The 23162-nt window shown below is 31.7% G+C and overlaps 1 protein-coding gene across 1 annotated transcript in view; it reads left to right on the top strand.

The window, feature by feature from the left end:
* The window catches only part of LOC145325828 (acetylcholine receptor subunit alpha-like), a 64119-nt gene that overhangs the window by 12306 nt on the left and 28651 nt on the right, over window positions 1-23162 (top strand). Inside the window, exons 6-12 of the mRNA XM_080168796.1 lie at window positions 6373-6483; window positions 7021-7107; window positions 7653-7748; window positions 14058-14194; window positions 14776-14853; window positions 15429-15497; window positions 15844-15898. Coding sequence (XP_080024922.1) covers window positions 6373-6483; window positions 7021-7107; window positions 7653-7748; window positions 14058-14194; window positions 14776-14853; window positions 15429-15497; window positions 15844-15898 — 633 coding nt within the window. The remainder of the gene's footprint in view (window positions 1-6372; window positions 6484-7020; window positions 7108-7652; window positions 7749-14057; window positions 14195-14775; window positions 14854-15428; window positions 15498-15843; window positions 15899-23162) is intronic.

Below are 23162 nucleotides of genomic sequence, written 5' to 3'. Positions count from 1 at the left end.
TATAAAATTGTGTTGAAAATTAGTTGGTAAATCCTCTTTTTTTCAGCCTGCCAAGCTTTTAAAGTATATCAAACTATGTGTGTATACACTTTTAATTATACAAACACCAGATTACTTTTTAGTAAGGCGAAGCTCTTGTATAATTTTAGTATGTTTGTACGTTCGTCCGTGACGAAGCCCAATCTGTCCCACTGTAAGGAAGACGATTCCCTTTTCTCCCATCTCTTTTAAAGAGATTTTCTTCCCCCCTTCCCTTTTTCTTTTCCCTTTATATGACATCATATAGGAATCGTCTTCCTCACAGTGGGACAGATTGGGCTTCGTCCCGTCCGTCCGTAACGTGTTATCGTTAATTTAGGCATTTTAGAATTGTACTATTAATTTAAAACTTTGCATGATGATTTTTTATAACAATTATGTATGATTTAGAAACTTTATAATCGCTACAAGAAAGTCCATACGTCCTTTCAAAACACTTTGAATTTTATTTCCTTTTCATCTGATTTTTGAAATAACGTTTATTAGGACAAGTTACAGTATTATAATCGAACCAACTCTATAATCAGATCATAAAATGAAAGTACATATATCCTTAAACATTATCTTGTATTTAACCAATTTTGCAACAAATTCACGTACAATTTTATTAAATTAAATAAAAAATTTTTTGACACTCTACAAGTGTTGGTGTTCATTTGTCCTACAGTCTTCCTTTGGAGCTTCGCTTTTATGGATGTTTTTATCCTTGTTAAAAATTTATATGGCAAGGGTCTTTTTCCCCATTAGGGGGTGTTTCTCTAGACTCCAGAAGTTTAACAGTAAAGTAAGACTATTTCGGTTAAGCAATTATCGAGATTCTTAGCTACAGACAAACATCCTATAAATGCTATATGAGGATTAAATTATAAAAAACCTTCGCCATTCTTGGACGTAATCGTTCCTGTTCAAAAATAAATCTCTGCTATTGCTTCTCTTAATATTTTCAACTCTTTTTTTGACGAGAAAAGTTTCCAGATTTTCATGGATAATAAACTTTTGTAAATAAGAAGTACAAAACTTGAAAATTGTTCTTATAACTACCAGGTATAACAAGGATGACAACATTCATACAAGCAAAGTACTGAAATGGGAGGACATTAACACTTGTATAGTGTCAGAACTGAATAATAATGATATAAATGTATAAGAGTTGAAGCAAATTGTGAGTAAATTTGTTGAAAAACTGATTAATACAGGATTATGTTTATGGACATACTTACATTTTTAGGACCGACCCTAATTATAGAAAAGCTTTGCTTTTAAAAGTTTGTGCCTTTTAATATTTTAAATTTAATCTTTATACTTTTAACTTTAAGTTTTTATGTTTCAACCCACGACAATAGCGTAAGACGTAGCGCATCCCCTCATTATTGGAGAGGTTATTGGTTCGAATCTCAGCCCAAACCGCGTCATAACTAAAGATGTACAAGTTGTAACCGCGTAATAACTAAAGATGTGTTACAATGTCAGATGCGTGAAATATACAGTAAGATAAGGAGGGTTGCATTGGCCCAAAACATGTGCAGAGGGTCATGGTAAATTATTCTAATTATGTACTTTCTGCTCTGGTAAAAATGAGAAAATACTAATAATCTAATGTAATAAATAACCATATTAACAAGGATGACCATGTCTTTAAATATCCAGCTAGCAACGCAGCAATCATATAATCCTTATCTGTCTGTCTCTGTGAGTGTATGTGTAAAGCAAAAGATCTTGCTAACCGGTGAACTTATATGTTGGTTTTTCTTTACAGAGAAGCATCTTAAAGCCCCAGGAAAGGTTTTGGGGGAGGGTACCAGACCACCACCCTATCAAGAAACATAATACATACAAAAAATGAATTCACTCCCCCCCCCCCATTTTTTTATAATTACATAAAATTCTATAGCAGGTTAAGCAGATAAAGCTGTGCCATAATGCCTAGGGAAAATGCCCTGGTCAAAAAAAGACATAACTCATATTCATGCACAGTTAGACAAAGGTCATTTGATTAAAGTGTTGTTTGTTTGCAATAGTTAGGATGACAATATGATGTTTGAATCCAAAGATAGGGTTCTAAAGGGATGAGAAAATGGCCGATAAATTTATGTACATCTTTAATACCGATACACAAAATTACCCTTCTGTAGCGTAGAATCAGCATGTTACGTCATAAAAACGAGGGATTATCCATCTCTTTTTCAGGGGTTTCCTTCCCACTCCCCTTTCATCATCCCTCATTTTTATGACGTCATTGAGGGACTTTCTTCGTTTTTTTTATACCTTAGTTATAGAGGATCTGCGCTGCTTAAATTACTCAGAAGAACTTATTACTTTTTTCTTTCGCTCCAGACACAGTGCATGGTAATCTATCAAGTCAGACATATACACAAATTAAGGCTATAATAGTTTCCAGGACAAACGCTGGAGTGGACAAACGTCGGAGTGACAAACGTCGGAGTGGACAAATGTGAGTACGCTATTAGGTCAATTAAGTATTTCTATACAGGTTAGGTTAGGTTAAGATATCAATATACAAATAAGCCTTTCTGCGCATGGTTAGAAATTAAAAAATAAAAGATAGTTTAAAATAGGTTAGGTTAGGTTAAGTGTCCACTCCGACGTTTGTCACTTCTCACCCTATATCAATATTATATATGTACATATAAAAATCATTAACAGAGATAAATATTTTTTGAACAAAATGCCTGCCTTGCCTTCTAGAAATCGAATATCTTTATAATAAAGTAATAGGATGACTGTCTGTACCGTAGGATCTCGCCGAAACTATATGGTTCTAGTTTATATTGTAGCTTCTCATAGGTCCTGGGAAGGTTTATAACTATTATTACCGCCACCCTCCCAAGAGAAATAACCAATCCAATCTACTGGCAAAACAAATATTTTTGGTATACAGCTGATCTTAACATAGATTGAAAAGAAAACATTTTAGATGCCCCTAGAGGCTTGATTATTATTAAGAATATACATATCTTAACCTGTAAAGATATGAATATACACATATGTTATGGATCACTTAATCATTTATGAATATAATATATATACAAGTATGAATACAACTTTGCTCGGCAGTGGTTTCCTAATTTATTGGCAGCAAAAAGTGAAAGAAAGGGAACAAATTGACAAAAATGCTTTCAAAACAATTCAAGAAAAAGTTTTTTCAGATGTTTTTTTCTATAAGTGCTTTTTCCTTGAAAGGTGTACATAAGGATATAATGAAGAACCATTTAATTTTAGTAGCGAAGCTACTCTATAATTTTAATTGTTTGTCAGTCCGTATGTATGTACATATATGTCTCTCCGTCTGAAACGTTATGGGTTATACATGTTTTTTCTTATTTCTAAATAGCTGCGAGTGCTGAGCCCTGGCATGAAATCAAATAATTAACTTATCAATCCATAGGTATACACTCCTAGGAATATAAAAAGTAATTTATGTAATATACATAATAGCTATATCCTACTATATAAAGCAGTAAGTTTGTTTATGTTTGTAGCTTAAGATTTCGCTAACTACTGAACCAATTGAGTTTTCCATTTTATGAATGGTTTAAGGCTATTTAATATTTACAGACTAGTTTGTCATATTACTAACTACTGTAAAGGACTGACGGACGGACAGACAGTTATTGTTAGAAAGCTTCTCTACTAAAATTTGCATATTTCCTCCCTAATTATGCACTATATGTAAAGAGTATTAAAACAAATATGTTAGCTTGACCTTGCTTATTGGCTAATTCCTCAGGAAAAAGAGTACAAAACATGGAATATCATCCTATAAAATAATTGTGTTTTTTTATTATAAACAAACTTGTGTTTGTCTTTCCGTCCTTCTGTCGGCAAGACTGTTTTTTATTGGTTCTCTCACTTTATGAATTAACTAGCGGCTACGCCCCTAGAGGCCTCTAGGGGGCACTTGAGGAGGAGAGAGTCGAATTTAATAACCCAATTTCTTATTTTAGATTTTAAAAGAAAAATTGAAATTTTTTTTATTTTTTTTTGGGGGGGGGGGTGCTTCCCCTCATTTTTAATTTTAGTAAAAAAAACTTTAAAATTTTTATTTCAGGGGAGGATTTTTCATTTTTTGGGGGGGTTGGGTGAGTCCCACCCCCCAAGAAAATAGTTATAAACCTTCACAGGACCTATGAGAAGCTACCCTGTTAAGGAGAACCCGATCGGTTCAGCGGTTAGCGAGATCCTTCGGTACAGACACACAGACAGACAAACACACAGACAAACAGACATCCTGTTACTTTAGTATAAGGATAATTTTTTTTCTTTCCTTCTCATTTCTTCTTTCCTTTTCTTTTCTTCTTTTCCTTCCCTTTTCTTCTTTTCCCTTTTCTTTTAATCCTTTTTAACCTACCTTTCTATCTCATCCCTTTTTTTCTTTTCCCTTTTATTCTCTTCCCTTTTTCTTCTATTTTCTTCTCTTCTCTTCCCTTTTCTTCTCTTCACTTTTCTTCTGTTTCCTTTTCTTATCTTCCCTTTTCTTCTCTTTATTTTTCTTCTCTTCCCTTTTCTTCTGTTCCATTTTCTTCTCTTCATTTTTCTTCCCATTTCTTCTTTTTCATTTTCTTTCTTCTCTTCACTTTACTCCCTTTTCCTCTTCTTTCCTTCTCCTTTCTTCACTTCCCTTTTCTTCCCTTCTCTTCCCTTTCCTTCACTTCATTTTTCTTCTCTTTCCTTTTCCCTTTTTCTCTTCTCTTCCCTTTTCTTCCCTTTCCTTCTCATCCCTTCTCTCAATTTCTTTGTTATCTCTCCTTTCTCTCTTTCTTTCTCTCCCACACTCTTGTATTTCCATAAATTTACTTATCATTGCAGAAAGCAGTGCAACTATTGGACGTTATCGCCCTAGTTAAGAAAAGGCTGAAGTATTAGGCCTTTTCATTTTTAAGGAAGCTTTTATCAGCTATCTTCTAGAAGTATATCGACCTATATATTTGAGAAAATTATATTTTAAAAAATAAAGTCAGTAGGCCCATAACATATGGATAAATTCCTGTGCTATTTGTAAACTTTTGTTATTAGAACCTTTGTTCCTATATGTGTATGGTGTGAGTAAGTAATACAACAAGAAATGGCTGAAATAATAGGCCTTTTCATTTTTAAGGAAGCTTTTAATGGCTATCATCTAGAAGTATTCGACCTATATATTTAAGAAAATTGTATTTTTTCTAAAATAAAGCTGTTAGACCCATAGCAAGTGGATGAATTCCTGTGCTATTTGTAAACTTTTGTTATTAGAACCTTTGTTCCTATATGTGTATTGTGTGAGTAAGTAATACAACAAGAATGTTAATATGATACACATCTATTTATCATTATCTGTAAACAAACCTTTGCATTGCTAGGGAACTGTTTTCAAAAATTAAATTTAATATTCTAAGGTTGAAGATTAAACATACAAAAGACGGTAAAATACTAGAAACAGTAGGAACAGCCTTAGCTTTTATACAGGCGTAAATGATTACAATTATAAATATATATGAAAAGCAAAAAAGTTGGCAAAGGAAGGGTAGATTTTTCTTTTTTCTTCTATGGGGGAGAGGGGGGTATAATTAAACTTTGATGATGGGCTTTAATTTTACACGGGTAGATACCCCTTAATTTTCTTATGAGGGGGGGTGGATGATATATTTTTAGGGAGTTAAAACCCCCTTCCTGAAACTTTTAGTGGCGCATTTAGGAGTGTAGTATTTTATATATTTTCCAATTTGTTAGGGGTTCACTACCACTTTAACCCCCACTCCATTGTACACTCATAAAACTATGACATAAAAAGAACTTTTTTGAAAATTAATCCTTATCCAAGCCTGATTATTCTTTCTTGCAATTTGGCAGGAAGGAATGGATAAATACCTAATCGTCCTATCATTTATTGGATACTCAATATATTCATAATAATAATCATGTATGTTATGCATAAATAACTATATATCATTATTTAATAAAAAGGAAAATTATTAGCTTATTACATGTCTATATTATTGACTATACATTTAGTCACAGTTCCATGGAAGTAGAGTTTAAATCATAGAAATTACCTATTTTAATCTCAAGTTACAAATGTTCTAAGAAAGCTAAGATAATTGGTGTTAATTTTATGATTTTTATTTTATTATTTGTGAAAAATTGTCTATGTTATATGATTTTTCCGTTTGGGTGAGAATCAGTTCTAATCCAGCAGATATTAATCGGTTTCGAAGCTATAATTGAAAAGATTTCTACAAATTGAGCTTACTCAATTGAAGATGAAAATAACAAGCAATCTGTTTTGCTGTTTTAATATCTTAACTAAAGTTAGAATTTGATAATTTTTTTGTTTAGGTTGACTTACGTCACAAACAAGAGAATGATACATCAGATGTTGGGATAGATAGATATCATGGCATTGATCTCACAGAGTTCTACATGTCTGTAGAATGGGATATTCTTGAGGTACGTTGTGTTATTTTTTATTTAGTACCTACTGTATAATTTAAAACTAGAATTTAGATATTTAATTGAAAATATGTTATTGATTTTACTGTTTTAGATTATATCTTTTAAAATTCAATGTTTATCAATAAGTTGTCAGGTTAAGATGTTTTTAATATTGTTTTATAACAAACATATTTAAAGAAGTACCTACTGGCTTATCCTTATAAAAAAGTGTGTACAAAAAAGTCTCACTAACACAGTGTACCTTCTCATAGGTCATGGAAAGGTTATAACTACTTTGGTGGAGGGTACCACTAAGCTCCCAAGAGAAATCACCTTTAGGAAAAATGCCTCCCACCAAAAAATTAATTCCCCTTCCCCCTGACCCCAAGTACCCTTAAAGGCCTCAAGGGGCATAGGGGCTAAGATGATAATTAAGAAATGATGAAGAATTAACATCAATGCACAAGAAATTCTAAGTTTTATGGCAAGTTCCATGATATATATATTGAATAGGTTACTGACTCATTGGATAATTGGTAAACATAATTTTAGGTACCTGCAATCAGAAATGTAAAGTATTACACCTGCTGTGATGAACCATATCTGGACATAACATTCAACATAACAATGAGAAGAAAGGAAAACAACCACTCAACTTCTTCAAGCATTTATAAACACCTTTTTGATCCAGAATTAATTAGATACTTAAGCAAAAAATGATATGAAAAATGGTTTGCAATCTTAAATCAATTTTAAATTTATTTATTTTGTGTAACCCTTTTTTATCTCTTTTTTTTATTCTCACCTCTAATCTGTTTTTATCCTTTCTTCACCTATCCCTCTTACTTCTCTACATATTACATATGAAAACCTAGATGTAGTTCTTAATTAATGACTAAATATACAACTAATTCAAGAAATATTTCAATACTCTAAGTTTAACAGTGTAAAAACAAAGTTTTTTTTTAAATTTTAATTTTCCCCTGAAGAACCTCACTCATTCCCCTACCTGTCCTGCCCAATTTTCAAGACCTTACATTCAACTTTTCTGATTTATGAATTATTCATGTAGTAAGCATGTTAATGTAGGCCAGCTTCATTTCAAATTTCATTGCCTCTGATCTTGTGTAAATATATTTAAACATGCATAAATATGTTGAGTGAGGGTTTGAATGTTTTGTTAGACTCTGTTCTACACTGTGAATTTGATTATCCCCTGTATGGGAATATCTTTCCTCACAATTCTTGTCTTTTATCTTCCTTCTGATAGTGGAGAAAAGGTAGGCGGCTTTTTATGGGTTATGCTAGCTAGCAAGCTTTTTTTTATGTTCTAGAATATTGTAAATGGGTTCAATAATTTTTTTTCATAGGCCATGGCTTACCTATGAAATTTTAAAAAGTGTTAACCATTATGATAATTATTTTCTTTAAATGAATACCCTTTAGAATTAGATTGAATGTATATAATTAGAAAGTAGTTAGAATGTGTAAAGCTTAGTGAATGTTGCAAAATTCATATTTGAATTCATTAGAAATCAATATTCATTAATATTTAATCATATTTTTAATACCTTTTTTTGCAAATGAAAAATTCCTACACTAAACTATAAAATTTGTATAACTTGATATATTTTTATTTTATTTTTAAAATTCCTTAAATTTTGTGATGTTATCATAAAATACAAATATAGAACCACAAGACAATAAACTAGTGATATCTAGAATTCTAAATGTTTAAGTTGTCAAATATTGTCAGAGATATTAGAGATGGACACTGTCTCAAGGGACAATTTTCATCTTCCTTTCAAAATAAGTTTAAGGAATTTTCTTGACAATTATTATATCTTGTACTTAAAGCAAAAAACACAAACCAGTTAATTTTTTGACTGTTTCACAAAAAAATCAAAACTTTTTTAGAAATTATGCATGATGTTACTTTTATTTTAAAAATTGCTTTGTCCATATGCTTACATACTTGACAATAACTGTACATAAATATGTTGAGTGAGGGTTGAATATTTTGTTAGACTCTGTTCTACACTGTGAATTTGATTATCCCATGTATGGGAATATCTTTCCTCACAGTACTTGTATTTTATCTACCCTCGGATAGCGGACAAAAGGTAAGAAAATTAGGGTTGGGCCGGATATCCGGCCGGATACCGGATATTGAAACTATCCGGCCGGATATCTGGACACACCGGATATCCGGATTCCGGATATTGAAACTATCCAGCCGGATATCCGGCCACACCGGATATCCGGATACCGGATATTGAAACTATCTGGCCGGATATCCGGCCACACCGGATATCCGGCCCAACCCTAAAGAAAATACAATTAGCTTTAGATTTTACATATTTAAACCATTACCATAGAATTAGACAACATACAACATCCTCATTTATATTACCATGTTTTCTGTCAAGATAAAAAATATTTATTTTCTAGCATCAACAAAATTAATTCAAAAAGCCTCATTTTTTTATAGATTTTTTTTTAAAAGGGACGTCCAAGTAAAATATATGTATTTACCTCACAAACAAATTTTGAAAACCCTGTTTTTTGCCCCCCCCCCCCCCCCCCTCCTTCAAATAATAACTTAAATGTTCTTGGTTTCTGAGTGTGTAGTAAAAACCAAAAATAAAAAGCTCAATTCTTCTAATTTAAACCATTATTAATTTATTTTCTTAACTTTTCCTACATATTATTAAACCTAACAAAGTCAATTCCTAAACACATTTTTTTGTTGTGATTTTTATATCTATTTGCTGCGGTTTTAAGGGCAGAAATCCTTATATTAAAGTAACAGGATGTTTGTCTGTCTGTGTGTACCGAAGGATCTCGCTAACCGCTAAACCGATCGGGTTCTCCTTAACAGGGTAGATTCTCATATGTCCTGGGAAGGTTTTTAACTATTTTGGGGGAGGGTACTACCACCCTCCCAAAAGAAATGACAAAAAAATTGAAAATTTTCTTAAAATCTGGGAGACTTCAACGTCAAATAAGGTGGTATCGTACATAAAAAATTAACTTTAACAAACAAAAACATTTAAAGTGCCACTAGAGGCCTCTAGGGGCATAGCCGCTAGTAATAAATAAACAATTACGATAACCTCAAATAGAAGCGAAGCTGTTTCTTACAGATAACCATTAAGAGTACTATAGAAATATGAAAGGGAAAGCAGAAATTTGTTTAAAAGTTGTAAAAAAAATTTTATAAGCAGACAGAAGGACAAAGATTTATATAGTAGAATCGCAACTGAAAACATTTAATTGATGGTTTAATTAATTATAAAGTTATTAAAGCAAAATACAAATACATTTTGTTTGAGCTCAACATTTACTAATTAGATTATTCAAGTAAGGTGGAATAGTTATTTATCGCATCGTATTATAGATGGCTTTCCGAGGAAATTAAAATTAAAAAATATGAGATAAATCCCTTCCCTTTTTTTTAATAAACGAACTGACCAATACATTAAAGGGTAAATAACAACCTAAATTGACGACAATTTTCCCCTGTCTTATAATATCCACATATATTCTACATCCATTGTTATATATTGGATTTTATTTTGTGTTGGACACTTTCTCCCATGAGACAATTCATCTCTCATATTGTAAACTTTAAATGGCTGGCTTGTCCATATAATTTTTGAAATTTTTTTTACAGAAACTTTATAAAGTACTAATTCTAGTTGCTTAAAATGCATAACGAGCACAAAACCCAATTTCAAAAAAAAATAGTTTATTTTTAACCCCTGCGGCGTGGCGTAACCCTGCGAGGCAATCCAATATATCCTAACTATAATGAGTTATAAAGTGTAAAACAAACACACATTGTAACATTGTAACTACTACCACTTTGCCCTAAAATCTCACTATCATAATTATCACCAAGTATTTTTGATTTATTGTAATAAATTATTGTTTTTACCTGAAATCAAATAATCATTCAAATATGAAATATATAATTTGCTAATAGCTTTGCAAAACTTATATAGAAAATAAACTTCAATATTTGGAGATTTTCTTTTATTGTTTGTTGGTAGCGGTATAACCCCCCCCCCCCCCCATCTAGCAACAAATATTTATAATTTAAACTTTAATTATTCTCCCCCCCCCCCCATTAATAAAATCCTTTTTTTTTTGGGGGGGGGGGAGGTTGTTAAGGCAGTTCCTTGCTTAATTAAAAAATGTGAGAAAGGATGTTAAATACAAATTGCAATTAAATGATTAAAAATATCTTCTCCTTAAAACCCACTTGAACACATAAGAAAATGCACTGTTTAGGAAAATCATATTAGTCCAGCGTTTTATTTATATCTTTTACAGTTAGGGAGTTGAATCCATTTTTATGGAAGCAGAAATATAATCTATGATTATAGTTTGGACCCTCTAAAACTGTAATCTACCTTTCCACTTTCCTCTCTCTTGGTGAAGATATCTTCAACGCCGATACGATTTTTGAAATGTAAGATTCCACTTTCCCCTCTCTTGGTGAAGATATCTTCAACGCCGATACGATTTTTGAAATTTAAGATTCCACTTTTGCCTCTCTTGGTGAAGATATCTTTAACAAGAGAGACAAAAGTGGAATCTTATATTTCAAAAATCGTATCGGCGTTGAAGATATCTTCACCAAGAGAGGGGAAAGTGGAAGCGTAGATTACAGTTTTAGAGGGTCCAAACCATAATCATAGATTATATTTCTGCTTCTATAAAAATGGATTCAACTCCCTAACTGTTTTAGTAAAGAAAGATAGAAAGGCCTTTCAAATAAGAATAACTGGTTTATTCAGGAAGGAAATTGGGCTGTTTATTAAACCAGTCCCCAAAGTTTCTTGTTAACATTTTCTTATTCATTGGCTTAAAAACTTTTAGGACTTTCATGAATTTTGATTTTGGTTGGTTCATTAAGTTAAGTGTCTTAACGATTCAACCACTAATTGTAATCTACAAAAGGGGTAATATTGTGTATCAACATTGGGGATGTACTTTAATTTATAGGCCATTGTCTTATACTTTTGATACCTTGGTTTATTATAATGCCCGATTGTAAAATTTGAAGTTTATTCCCAAAATTGCCAGAACCAGCAGTTTCAACACAAATTTAGATGCGCAATAATTCTATGCTGTGCAATCATTTCCTCATTAGAATTACATCCGAGTAGTGTTTCCAAATTGCTAGGGTGGGGGGGGGGGTCGTCTATTGGACTGTAAATTACACTGGTATTCAAAATGTTTTTTAACATGATTTCTTATTCGTTCGCTCAAAATATTTGGTTACATTTTTGGATTATAATTGGTTGGTTTAAGACCTTTTATTTTAATCTACGGGGCAGTTTTGTTTATTTTAATTGGGGTTGGCAATCAATTTATCGTCCTTTGTCTTATCACCTGATATTCCGGTAAAAAAGCTCCAATCCCATAAAGTAGTAAGGTTTTTTCTTTGTTTATTTTGTTAAGATCTAACTAAAAAACGTTCGAGTTCTCCATTATATGGAAGTTGCACATAGGCACTTCGATAATTTAGACTGTTTTATAGTTGTTTAATTGTTTTTTTTTAGCCTTTTTTCTGCATCAAATGCACCCTAGATGCTAGTAGGAAATAAATTATAGAAGCTGTTTCATACTTTGAAGAGTAGCTTTAGCTATTTTAATGCTATGTGCAGCATTTAATGCACACCAACCAATTTTATATATGCTATGAATTATTAATAACTTCAAACTATTTGCCGATTCTGAAAGAATTGGCGGGCGTACAAAACAGCCACTATTCAAAAAATTGGGTTGCAATAATCTAAAAAATAGGAATTAAAATTATTTAGTATTGTATTAACTGATTCTATCTGTAATAAAAAACAGCTTTTAACCCGTAGTTTTAGAGTTTAATAGTAATAATAGAAAAGACAATAATAATTTAAGAATTAGAAAATTGTATAATAACAAAAACAAAATTTTAAGTGTAGCTAAAATTATAAGATTGTTACCTACCTAACTGTTATAAGAATCATCATGCAAAGTTTGAAATCGATAGAACAATTCTGACATGTCTAAATGAATGAAAAATCTAACTGTTATGGACGTACTTACGGACCGACCCTAAAAATAAAAAAGCATTGAATTTACAACAAAAAACTCGTTAATTAAGAAAAAGAAAAGAAAGTTTGAGGAATACAGAAATAATATTTGAAAATATAGGAAATTGTTTTTAGAATTTCGGATATTGTTTTATATTTTCTGGGCTATTTATTGCTATATCCTTTTACAAATTATTTTAAATTTACATATTGCAATAAAGTTAGTTTTATGAAAAATAATTTTCATGTATTTTATAACTTCAGTAAATTCATAAATTTTGATTTAAAATGAACTTTATGAGGTTATTTTTGATTTTTTTTCCCAAAGACAATTCAGAGAAGTTCTTTATAGTGCCTATAAAAAGGAGATAAATTAAACAAATTTTGGCTGAAGTATCTCGAATATTTTTTAAATTATCCCCTTTTTATATAGACAATATAAAGAGCTTCCGTTACAGAAGGAAAAACGAACAAACCTAATTATTTTTCTCGTATTCATTCGAATCCGGTGGATAGGAACCGGTTCTCATCCATACGAAAAAAACTATGTCTAGCATCGTATTATATCCAGTTTTCTACGAATATAGAAATGTACAATACGATGAAAGAAATAACTATTATCAACCTACGACAAGAAAGTGGTGTCAATAATCCTCTTGAAATATAAATTAGGAACTCTTGTCCTCATTTTTTTGCATCCAAAATTGTATGCATGCTATTGCCTCATAAAAAGTATTTATAAACAAGGAGGGAGGGAACACTTGGCTGTTTATTGTACACAGATTTATAATAACATTTTCTTATTCGTTGGCTCAAAAACTTTGGGGACTTTTATTAAATATCTATAGGTTGACTTATTAAGTTAGTTATCCAAACGTTTCAACCACTTATTGTAATCTACAGAGGGGATAAAATCATTGGGGGTGTCTTTGCGAATCTGCCATTGTCTTACCCCTGATTCTTTGATAATTTTCAAAAGCGAAGCTTTTCTATAATTAGGGTCGGTCCATCCGTCTGTACGTCCGTAACGGATAGATTTTTCCTTAATTTAGGCATGTTAGAATTGTCCTATCGATTTCAAATTTTGCATGGTGATTCCTTTAATAGCTTTAGAAAGCGTAGTAACTCTATAATCATCACCAAAATGTCCGTACGTCCATTTTAAACATGTTGATTTTTTTACTTTTTTAACAACAAATTTTTATGTGATCTAATCATCCGATTGATCTGATTTTTGATATATTGATTCCTGGGAGAACAAAGTATAATGTTATAAGCGAAGCAACTCTATAATCAAGTCCTAGAAATGTAAGTATGTCCATAAACATTATCCCGAATCAAGCAGTTTTTCAACAAATTTACTTACAATTTTGCTTTGACTCTTATACAATTATATTATGATTATTCAGTTCTGACACTATACAAGTGTTAATGTCCGTTTGTCCTACCGTTTCAGTGCTTGGTTTTTATGGATGTTGTCATTCTTGTTTTTTATTGTTTCAGGTCTCCCTCTCCATCTCCATATTGTTGTCACTGACTGTGTTCTTCTTGCTGCTAGCTGAAATTATTCCCCCCACCTCTCTGGTTGTTCCACTGCTGGGAAAATTTGTACTCTTCACCATGATCTTAGATACATTTAGGTAAGCATTAGGGTTGGGCCGGATATTGAAAATAGTCTGATACCCGGCAAATTACCGGATATCCGGCCGGATTACCGGACATCCGGCATTATAAATTAGGCAGATAACCGGATATCCGGCATTAAAAATTAGCCAGTTATCCGGTATCCGGATAGTTTCATTATCCTGTATCCGGTCGGATATTGAAAATGGCTGGATATACGGCCCAACCCCAGTAAGCATAATCTACTTGATAAAATTCAGGAAGGAATATTTTATCGAGAGAAAATATATTTTGCCTATGACTTTAAAAATAATATTACTTTTTATGTCATAAGCGGATGATTTATTTTAACCCCCATTCAATTGCTTGGATTTACTTATCCTTGTTAAATGTATAAGTATAGATGCATAACCCAGACAACTATCTGGATCAAGTGCTGGGGAAATTTTTCGTCTGCTAGCAATCTGCTATCTGCTCTTTTGAAGCGACTTGGCTGTGCCAATTTTAGAAGAAGTCGGCACAGGGTCCACGGGGTGGGGACATATAGTTATTTAATCCCTGTCCCCCTATCATTTTAATCTAATGTTTTTATTTTCAGTATATGTGTTACAGTAGTTGTATTAAATGTTCATTTTCGAACCCCTCAAACACACACCATGGCACCTTGGTTCAGAAGGTAACACACATTCTGCTAATTAAGATCTCTGAAAAGGCTTAATATAAGAATAGTTATTTCGTATCGTATTATAAACAGCTTTTCGTGGATATAAAATGTACAATTATATGATTAAAACCAGTTTTTTTTAGCCCCGAGATGCTTTTGATATTTTTATATTCGTAGAAAACTTGATATAATACGATGCTAAACATGATTTTTTCGTATGGATGAGAACCGGTTCTAATCCACCGGATATTAATCGGTTTCGATTAAATACGAGATTTGTTATTTGTTCCTTCCTATGTTTTATGCATAGTTTTGGTAGCTGTCTATAGTGACCTAGCAAAATGGGGATAGATGTTACCGCGTTTGGCTTACGTGTTCTATTGACATCATAGTAGAGGAAAAGACAAAAGTAAGAAACCTAGTAAGAGATGGTGTATAGGGTAATTTATGACGTCAATAGAATAGGCACGTCAAAAGTGGTGACATCCATCCCTATTTTGCTAGGGCACTATAGACAGCTTCATTGTTTTGAAAAGAAATAAAAATAAAACAAAAATAAACTTTCTATTAATTATATATTTTTTCAGGGTGTTTATTCACATATTGCCGCGCCTGCTAAACATCAAGAGACCAAGATATGAAATGGATAGACATAGGTATGAATTTTATGGATTTTGCCATCCTTGTTTTTGTTATATTTTTTCTTATTCTATACTCATGATTCGCCCCTTTTTTCAGAAGTGGTGACCCTACCCTCGTAGATGGCCAGTAATCTTAAGCTTCGTTCTACTTTTTACTTTGCCCCCCTAGCGTTTAGGGTTTCTGTTTAGCCTGTAAATAGCCTAAGACCATTCACAATTTTTTTTTATATAGAAAAAATAATCTAAACCTAATAGAACTTATAGTTGTAATTATTTAAGTCATTTTTGTACGACTTTAATCTTTTTTTGAGTTAAAAACTTTCGAGAAAAAAGAACAATTTGGTTATTTTGTCTTTTTTAGAATGGACAATGATAGTTCCGAGAAGTTCCTAGTACAAACATGCAATGGATTAGAGGTAATTTTAATTTAAATTTTATACTGATTCCTATTACAACAAGGTACAATGTTATAAACGAAGCATCTCTATAATCAAATCCTAAAAATATAAGTATGTCCTTAAACACTATAATGTATTTAATAATTTCTGCAACAAATTTACTTACAATTTTGTTTGGACTTATGCATAAATATTCTGCTTATTCAGTACTGACACTCTACAAGTGTTAATGTTAGTTTGTCCTTCTATTTGAGAGCTCCACTTTTATGGATGTTGTCATCCTCTTTTCTTTAATTTTAAGTAGGTTTGTAAAATTGTTGACTTACCACTTTTCGGAATACTTTTGTAGTTTTGGATGCATTCGCTCTTGTTCAAGAATATGTATATCTCTATTATACCAAAGAATACATCAAGTAGAACAAACGAACATTAACACTTGTGGAGTGTTATGTAAATTGTTTCAAAAATAGTTAAATACTTAATTCGGGCTACTTACATTTTAGACCTTGATTGTTGAGATACCTCGCGTATAACATTGTGCCTTATTGTATTAAGAATCAAAATAATATCATAATAATATAAAATAAAAGTTATCAAAAAGTTTTAAAAATCAACATGTTTTAAATGTATCTACGAATTTTCTGGAAATGATTATAGAGTTGCTACGCTTTTTAAATTGCTAACAGTTACAAAAATTATAATGCTAAATTTTAAATTCTTCAGAGCTAGATCTTTAAATCATTTCAATGGTGCGCTAAATCACCCCGCGCAGAATTTCAGCCAATCACAGCGGCGCATTTTACGAAATGGGACGCTGTGATCAAAAAAACTTTTCAGGACCTATGGGATCTACTCTGTAAAGGAGTACCATATCGGTTAAGCGGTTAGTGAGATACTTATTACACAGACAGACACAGATCCCGTTAATTTTATATAAAGATTAAGACTATAAACAAGCAAGATAATATAAGCATTATAAAACACACTAAACTTGTATCAATTATCTTTTCATTATAACTACTTTGATCATTTAATTGAGTATATGTATATTAATGATAAGTGATTCATTCATGAAAAAAAATGGTTTTATAATTGTGTGTTCAAGTAGAATATGTCTGTTCATAATAAGCGCAGAAATAATTTTTTTTTTATGAATATTAAACAATGAAAGGAAAAAATTAATAATAGCAAAAAAAATGAATTAAAAACAATGATGACAACATCCAACAAGTAGCAAAGCACAAAAATTCATAAATGAGTAAAAATAGGAGGGAAAATTTTAAAATATCCAAAAACCTACTAAAAGGCAAGTAGTTTAAGTATTCTATCTTGTAGCAGCCGAAAACACACTTCCCCCTTAGCGTCACGGACGGACGGACAGACATATCGAATTATAGAGTAGCTTTGCTACTAAAAATATCCTTGATAATGTTAGTTGGACGTACAGTACAATCCCTTGTCATATAGAAGCAGTGTTACTAAAAAATCAAATTTAAATTTATATTGAAAATTTTCTTAAATTAATTTACAGAAACTAGCTTGCAAGGTTTTATATATCAACACAATAGCTTATAAAAAAATACGGTTTATTTATTAAATTCTGCTTATAATAAATAAAAAGGGTCTCTGTCTGTCTATGTGTGTGTACCGAAGGATCTCGCTAACCAATGAACCTAAATGGTTCTCATTAGGTCCTGGGAAGGTTTATAATTATTTTAGGGATGATACCACCACCCTCCCAAGAGAAATCGTCACTAGAAAAAATTACCCTTCCAAAAAACTTTTTAAAAATATTTTTTTAAATTTTTTTCAACCTACCAACTCATCCTTAGAGGCCTCTAGGAGCATAGCCGCTAGTGTTAAATAAAACTTTACATATTTTATGGATTTTATAGTTGAGATCTTCTTAATACTACTTGATATAAGGGAATGAACCTGATAACAAAAGTTAAATTAATTTCTTTCATTTGTTGGTTTAAAAACTATGAATACTTTTTTAAAATAAATCTTCAAAATAGGTAATTTTGTGAAACATCATTGAGGATGTGTCTTTTTATCGTTTATTGTCCTATACCTTAAGATTCCTATACATTGTAAACTTAGTTGAAATTTCTTTGTACTAATACTTAGTTTTTGGGTTCATATCTTTTACAGTTAGGTACGTGATTGAACCATAGTGAATTAGGAAAGCTAATAAACTACTACCGTAAATATATTTTAGTATTGTAAAATACTTTTAAATACAATTGTTTCTCTTTCACAAAGGCTCTATTTTCTTATAAAAGCGAGAAGTTTGTAAACATTTTACTCATCCCACTAAATCGTTACAATTTTCATGAGAAATACGCATTTTATAAGGCATACAAAACGCTCTAATTTTCGTTCTATTTAACGTAATTTTGTAATTTTTTTTGCTGGTTATTTCATTTTACATATACTTTTATCATTTTATCAAAAAAAAATTTATCTTTTTTCATCATTTTTTGGAGAAATTAATGTTTAAACTAGAGGTATCTTTAAACGCAAAATTGACGCACTTAGAATTAATAATGCGTATTGAGTACAAAGGGGGGATAATTTCAAGACATGCATGTTCCAAAGATATCTTTTTTTCCATAAAATTTTAATGTTTAGTCCACCGGAGATTACCCTGAAAATCATATATCAATTTAGGAAGATAATTTTTGTAGAATAGTTACTGAATTTACAACTTTATGTACTCTAAAAGTATAGTTAAGATCAAAGGCGTGCAAAAGGTTGGTATAGGGGTTGTTTACACCACCCTTGTAAAATAAAGGGGGATGGATACACCTCCCTAGGTGTCCACCCATGTCCACCCTCTTGACAAGAGCCTACACCCTCAGATACACCCCTCTATAAATTCCAAGGGGTATAAAGGAAATAAATTTACACCCCTTAAAATAAAGTGGGGTTGGGGGTGTTTAAGGAGGGTGTATTTAAGCAAGTCACTGATTCAGATAATTCTATGCTATCTATTTTTAGGTAAATTAATAACCAGACTTTACTAAAAAATCTTGCAATATTCTGTACAACTGTACTGTACAACTTTTAATTAGTAAATTGAGACATGAGGAAACTCTCATACATATGTAGGGGGGTGGGGGAGTTAATGCAACCATCCCATAATCAATTAATCAAAATTTTGTTATGAAAATTGGCATGTGTAATCCTTGGTAGGTCTTTTTTTCAAAATTTAACAAAAAGATAAACTTAAGGGGGGAGGGGGGGTTAAGGCAACCATCATGTAATCAATGCACAAATGGCACCTAGAATTCGAATTTCATTACAAAACTTGGCATGAGTAATCCTTGGTAGATCTTTTTTCCCAAAATGGAACAAAAATTTGGAAAAGTTTGCTCAGCTGTTTAGCCATTTTTGTGCTATTTTCAGGGCAAATCCAGCAATAATTACGTAGGAATCATCCATTATGGATAGGTTTTAAGGGGTGTTGAGCTGAAAAATACTACCAAAAATAGTGGCAGCTGGGTAATGGCTTATAACGATATAAAAAATTGAATATTTCCATGGAATTAAACTTTTCTTAATTAACATTATAACACTATTGTCATGGACAAGGACATATTACTAAAAACACTTTTTTAATTTCTAGATTTCGCTGTCATAACAGCTGAAAACTGCCAAAAATGGCTGAGAACAGCTGTCAACAGCCAAAAGTATATATTGTAGATTAAATCATCCCACCATGAAAAAATTTTGAAAAAATTTTTGCCCCCAGTAAAAATGTGGTTGATTTAAGCAAAAAAATGACCCATGCTACATATTTTTTTCTGTGATGCAATAATTGTGACCTCACGAGCACTTCAAAGTTTTTGAAATCTACAATTTTAAAGATTTTTACAAAATTTCAATTCTAGTATGTCAATATAAACCTGAAATTTACCAAAAAAATGGAGCAGTCTCAATAATAACATATGAAGGTGTAGCAAGAAATCTGCAAAGTCAAATTCCATCTTTGCAGTTTTTCTTACCTAACTTAAAAAAAAATTTTAATTTTGTTTTTCTTTTAGATGCAGTAACTACTGGACCAGGTAGTTTAAAAATTTTAGCTCAATATATATCAATTTTGCCCACCTTCCAGCACCAAACCCCCCTTTATTGATAAGAAGACCATAAATTTTCTTTTATTAATTTTTAAAATACCACAAAAAAAATTCATTTGGCAGCTTGCTAATGGCCGCAGCTCAGCTGGGAGCGGCCAAGAGTAGAATGAGTAGATAGGGCGTGTGACATGTCTCTAGGTAGGTTTTTAACAGTCTGTGTAACAGCCCCAGCTGCCAAATGGATAGACCCCCACTATTTATAGTAGTATTTTTGAGCTCAGTACCAATAAAAACCTACCCCGAGACATGTCACAAGCCCTATATACTCTTCATACTCTTAGCCACTCCCAGCCATTTTCAGCCAGTTCTAGCAGCTGGTACAAGAAATTTTAAAAATGGATATTTAAAGCAAAAATATGTTTCAAAAAGTTGATTCCTATGCAATTAATGATAGTTTTGCCCTGAATATAGCCCAAAAATGGCTAAATGACTGAGCCGCCAGCTGTTAGCCGTCACTTTTGCAACTTTTTGTTCCATTTTGGGAAAATAGAAGTACCAAGGATTACTCATGCCAAGTTTTGTAACAAAATTCGAATTCTAAGTGCAATTTGTGCATTGATTACGAGATGGTTGCATTAAGCCCCCCCCCCCCCCTCAAACTTTAGTTAATTCCTTTAATGATCTTGATAGATATATGTTTATTACTTTTTAATATATTTTACAATAGTTTTTAAAGTTAATGTTGGGAGGGAGATATATCCCAATCCTCTTTTTATAAAAAAAATTTTAAATGTAATAAATTTCTTATGTAAAGTAGGTTTTGTAAAATCTTAATAAAATCACCCTTTATTTTAGTTAAAGGGGGCTGTTAAAAGTCATAAGTGGGGTGTCAAAAAATTTAGTTGTTAATAATTTAATGGAATATAACCTGATATTATAAATTTGAAACATATTTTTGATGTACAAAGAGAATAAAAAAATATGTATTACACTTTTCTTCATAGAAGAAATTGAATCATTTTTATTTGTTTTTTTTTCAACACAAGGTTATTTGTGTATCTCTTGGTACAAGATACCACCAGATTATTAGTTAAAGGGAGTGTGAACGTAAAACTTTCTCATCTGATTATCAAATCTTGACATTTTCTAAGCACATTTCACTACACTGATCAACCAAAAACGTCCTATTGACAAAAATATCCAGGAATAATTCCTTGATTTTATGGTATTTTGGGAGGGAAAAAGGAAAAAACAGGGAAAATCTGAACGTTTTTGTTTCTTATAATGTTTGTAGGGATATTTAACTTGTCATATATAGTTGAAACAATTTACTTACTGTTAAGGATTTATTTTATGATAAAAAATTGCCAATTAGTTTTTTTTATAACATAGTAATTAGGTAATACAGACCTATTTTAAATTTGTATTATTGACAAAAAAATACCTCACTGTCTACAAAGGGTTGAATCTCATAGGTTATTTAAAATAAAAATATCCTATTTTATTGTGTTGGACAATAAATAACCCACTTTGGAGAATTAGTTTACACTTTTATCAAACTGTTTATAAAGAAATATTGCGTCTTTATTATTTACAAATTTGTAATTAAAGGTGGGCAAGAGATGGGCCATTTAAAGTTAATTGGATACTAATAAAAAAACCTGTTTCCAGCTTTGTTATTGTATTTGGTTTTCAATAAAAAATATTGCTTATTTTATCAATTTCTAAGTAACTATACATTGGTTTAAAGCAGGGATTATGTTAAAAGTCAGCTTAACCGTTAGGAAAAGTCAAGAACTATGTGAAAAGTTTAATTTTAGCTATAATGGGAGAAAAAAGCAATTTAATGCACATTTTATATAATACGGAAAATTTCTTCCTTTCCCTTTACCTTATAAAAATCGTCGAAAAAAGCCGTTTTTTAAGCAAACAAAAGCGCGTTTTGCTCTATCTGTGAGATATTATGAATGAGATAATGTTAAGATTTGATATTAAGATGAGAAAAATTTACATTCACAGTCCCTTTAAATCTAATTTTTTATAAATTAAGTGAATAAGTCTGTTAGACCAAGGGTAGAAACTCAGAAGTTAGACAGACAGATGGGCAAGAAGAATTATCAAAGTTTTACTAAAATAGACAATTAATTAGATAAAATCCAATAGAGAACCTGTGAATGATCAGACAGACAGAGGGACAGACAGACAGACAGACAGAGGGACAGGTAAATAGTAACAGAGAGTCTTTGAGGCATTAACAAATTACAATTAGGCTATGCTAGATGATTCATTGAAATCCAAAAGAGAGGCAGTTAGATAGATAGATAGACAAGTGGTGGGACAGACAGATAAAAGGACAGACAGACAGAGGGACAGACAGACAAATGGGTATTGCCTAAAACAGTTTGGCTGCTATATGAATCATTAAAACCCACCGTAGGAAAGAAATTTACATTAGTTTCTTATTTCGATACTCAATGCCCCCCCCCTCCCCCACTCAAAGGGGTTTATTATTTCTTAATATCAATAAGTGACTTCTCAGCTTAATAAAATTGAATGTACTTTTTATTTCATCAATTTATCTTAAATAGAATGAAAGTTATAATCATTTTATTGTCTACAAGATATATCCTTTGAGTAAAAATCAACATAATTGTCAGTAAAAACGTCATATTTATGCATATTTACACAGTAAATAAATTTTAAAATTGTATTTTACTGTAATGAATAACTTAAGGGGGTTGTATGAAATATCAAAAACCTAAAAAAACCTAATTTGGTTAAATTAGTCCAAGTAATGATTGATTTAGTACAGTACGTATGAATAAGTTGTCAATTTCCTACCAGAGTCCTTGTGCTTTGTATTTTAAATCACCTAATCAACATGTACTAATAAAACCTTCGAGCGTGGCTCAGCACAGTTTCGAATATTGGCCTGACAACGAGTAATAACTAAAGACGGTAAAATGCTTCCTACAGCTGCTATGTCAGGTGCGCGACATAAATAGTTAGATTAGGGGGAATGCATTGGCGCTTAATCAGGCACAACTTAAACACATGCACAGTTAGGACTTCTAAGGTTGTGCAATCAAAGGGTAGGTTGCATAGACGTCCAAGGGGGGGGGGTAATGGGGCGATCACCCCCCCCCATTTAAAATTTACCCCTACACTGGCAGTGCCATAGGCAACCCCAATCATTTAGA

Source organism: Acartia tonsa, chromosome 8 (assembly GCF_053477335.1).
Source record: "Acartia tonsa isolate MP-2025a chromosome 8, ASM5347733v1, whole genome shotgun sequence".
Taxonomy (NCBI): Eukaryota; Metazoa; Arthropoda; class Copepoda; order Calanoida; family Acartiidae; genus Acartia; species Acartia tonsa.
The sequence above is the reverse complement of the archived record's forward strand: the minus strand, read 5'-3'. Positions and strand labels throughout refer to the sequence as shown.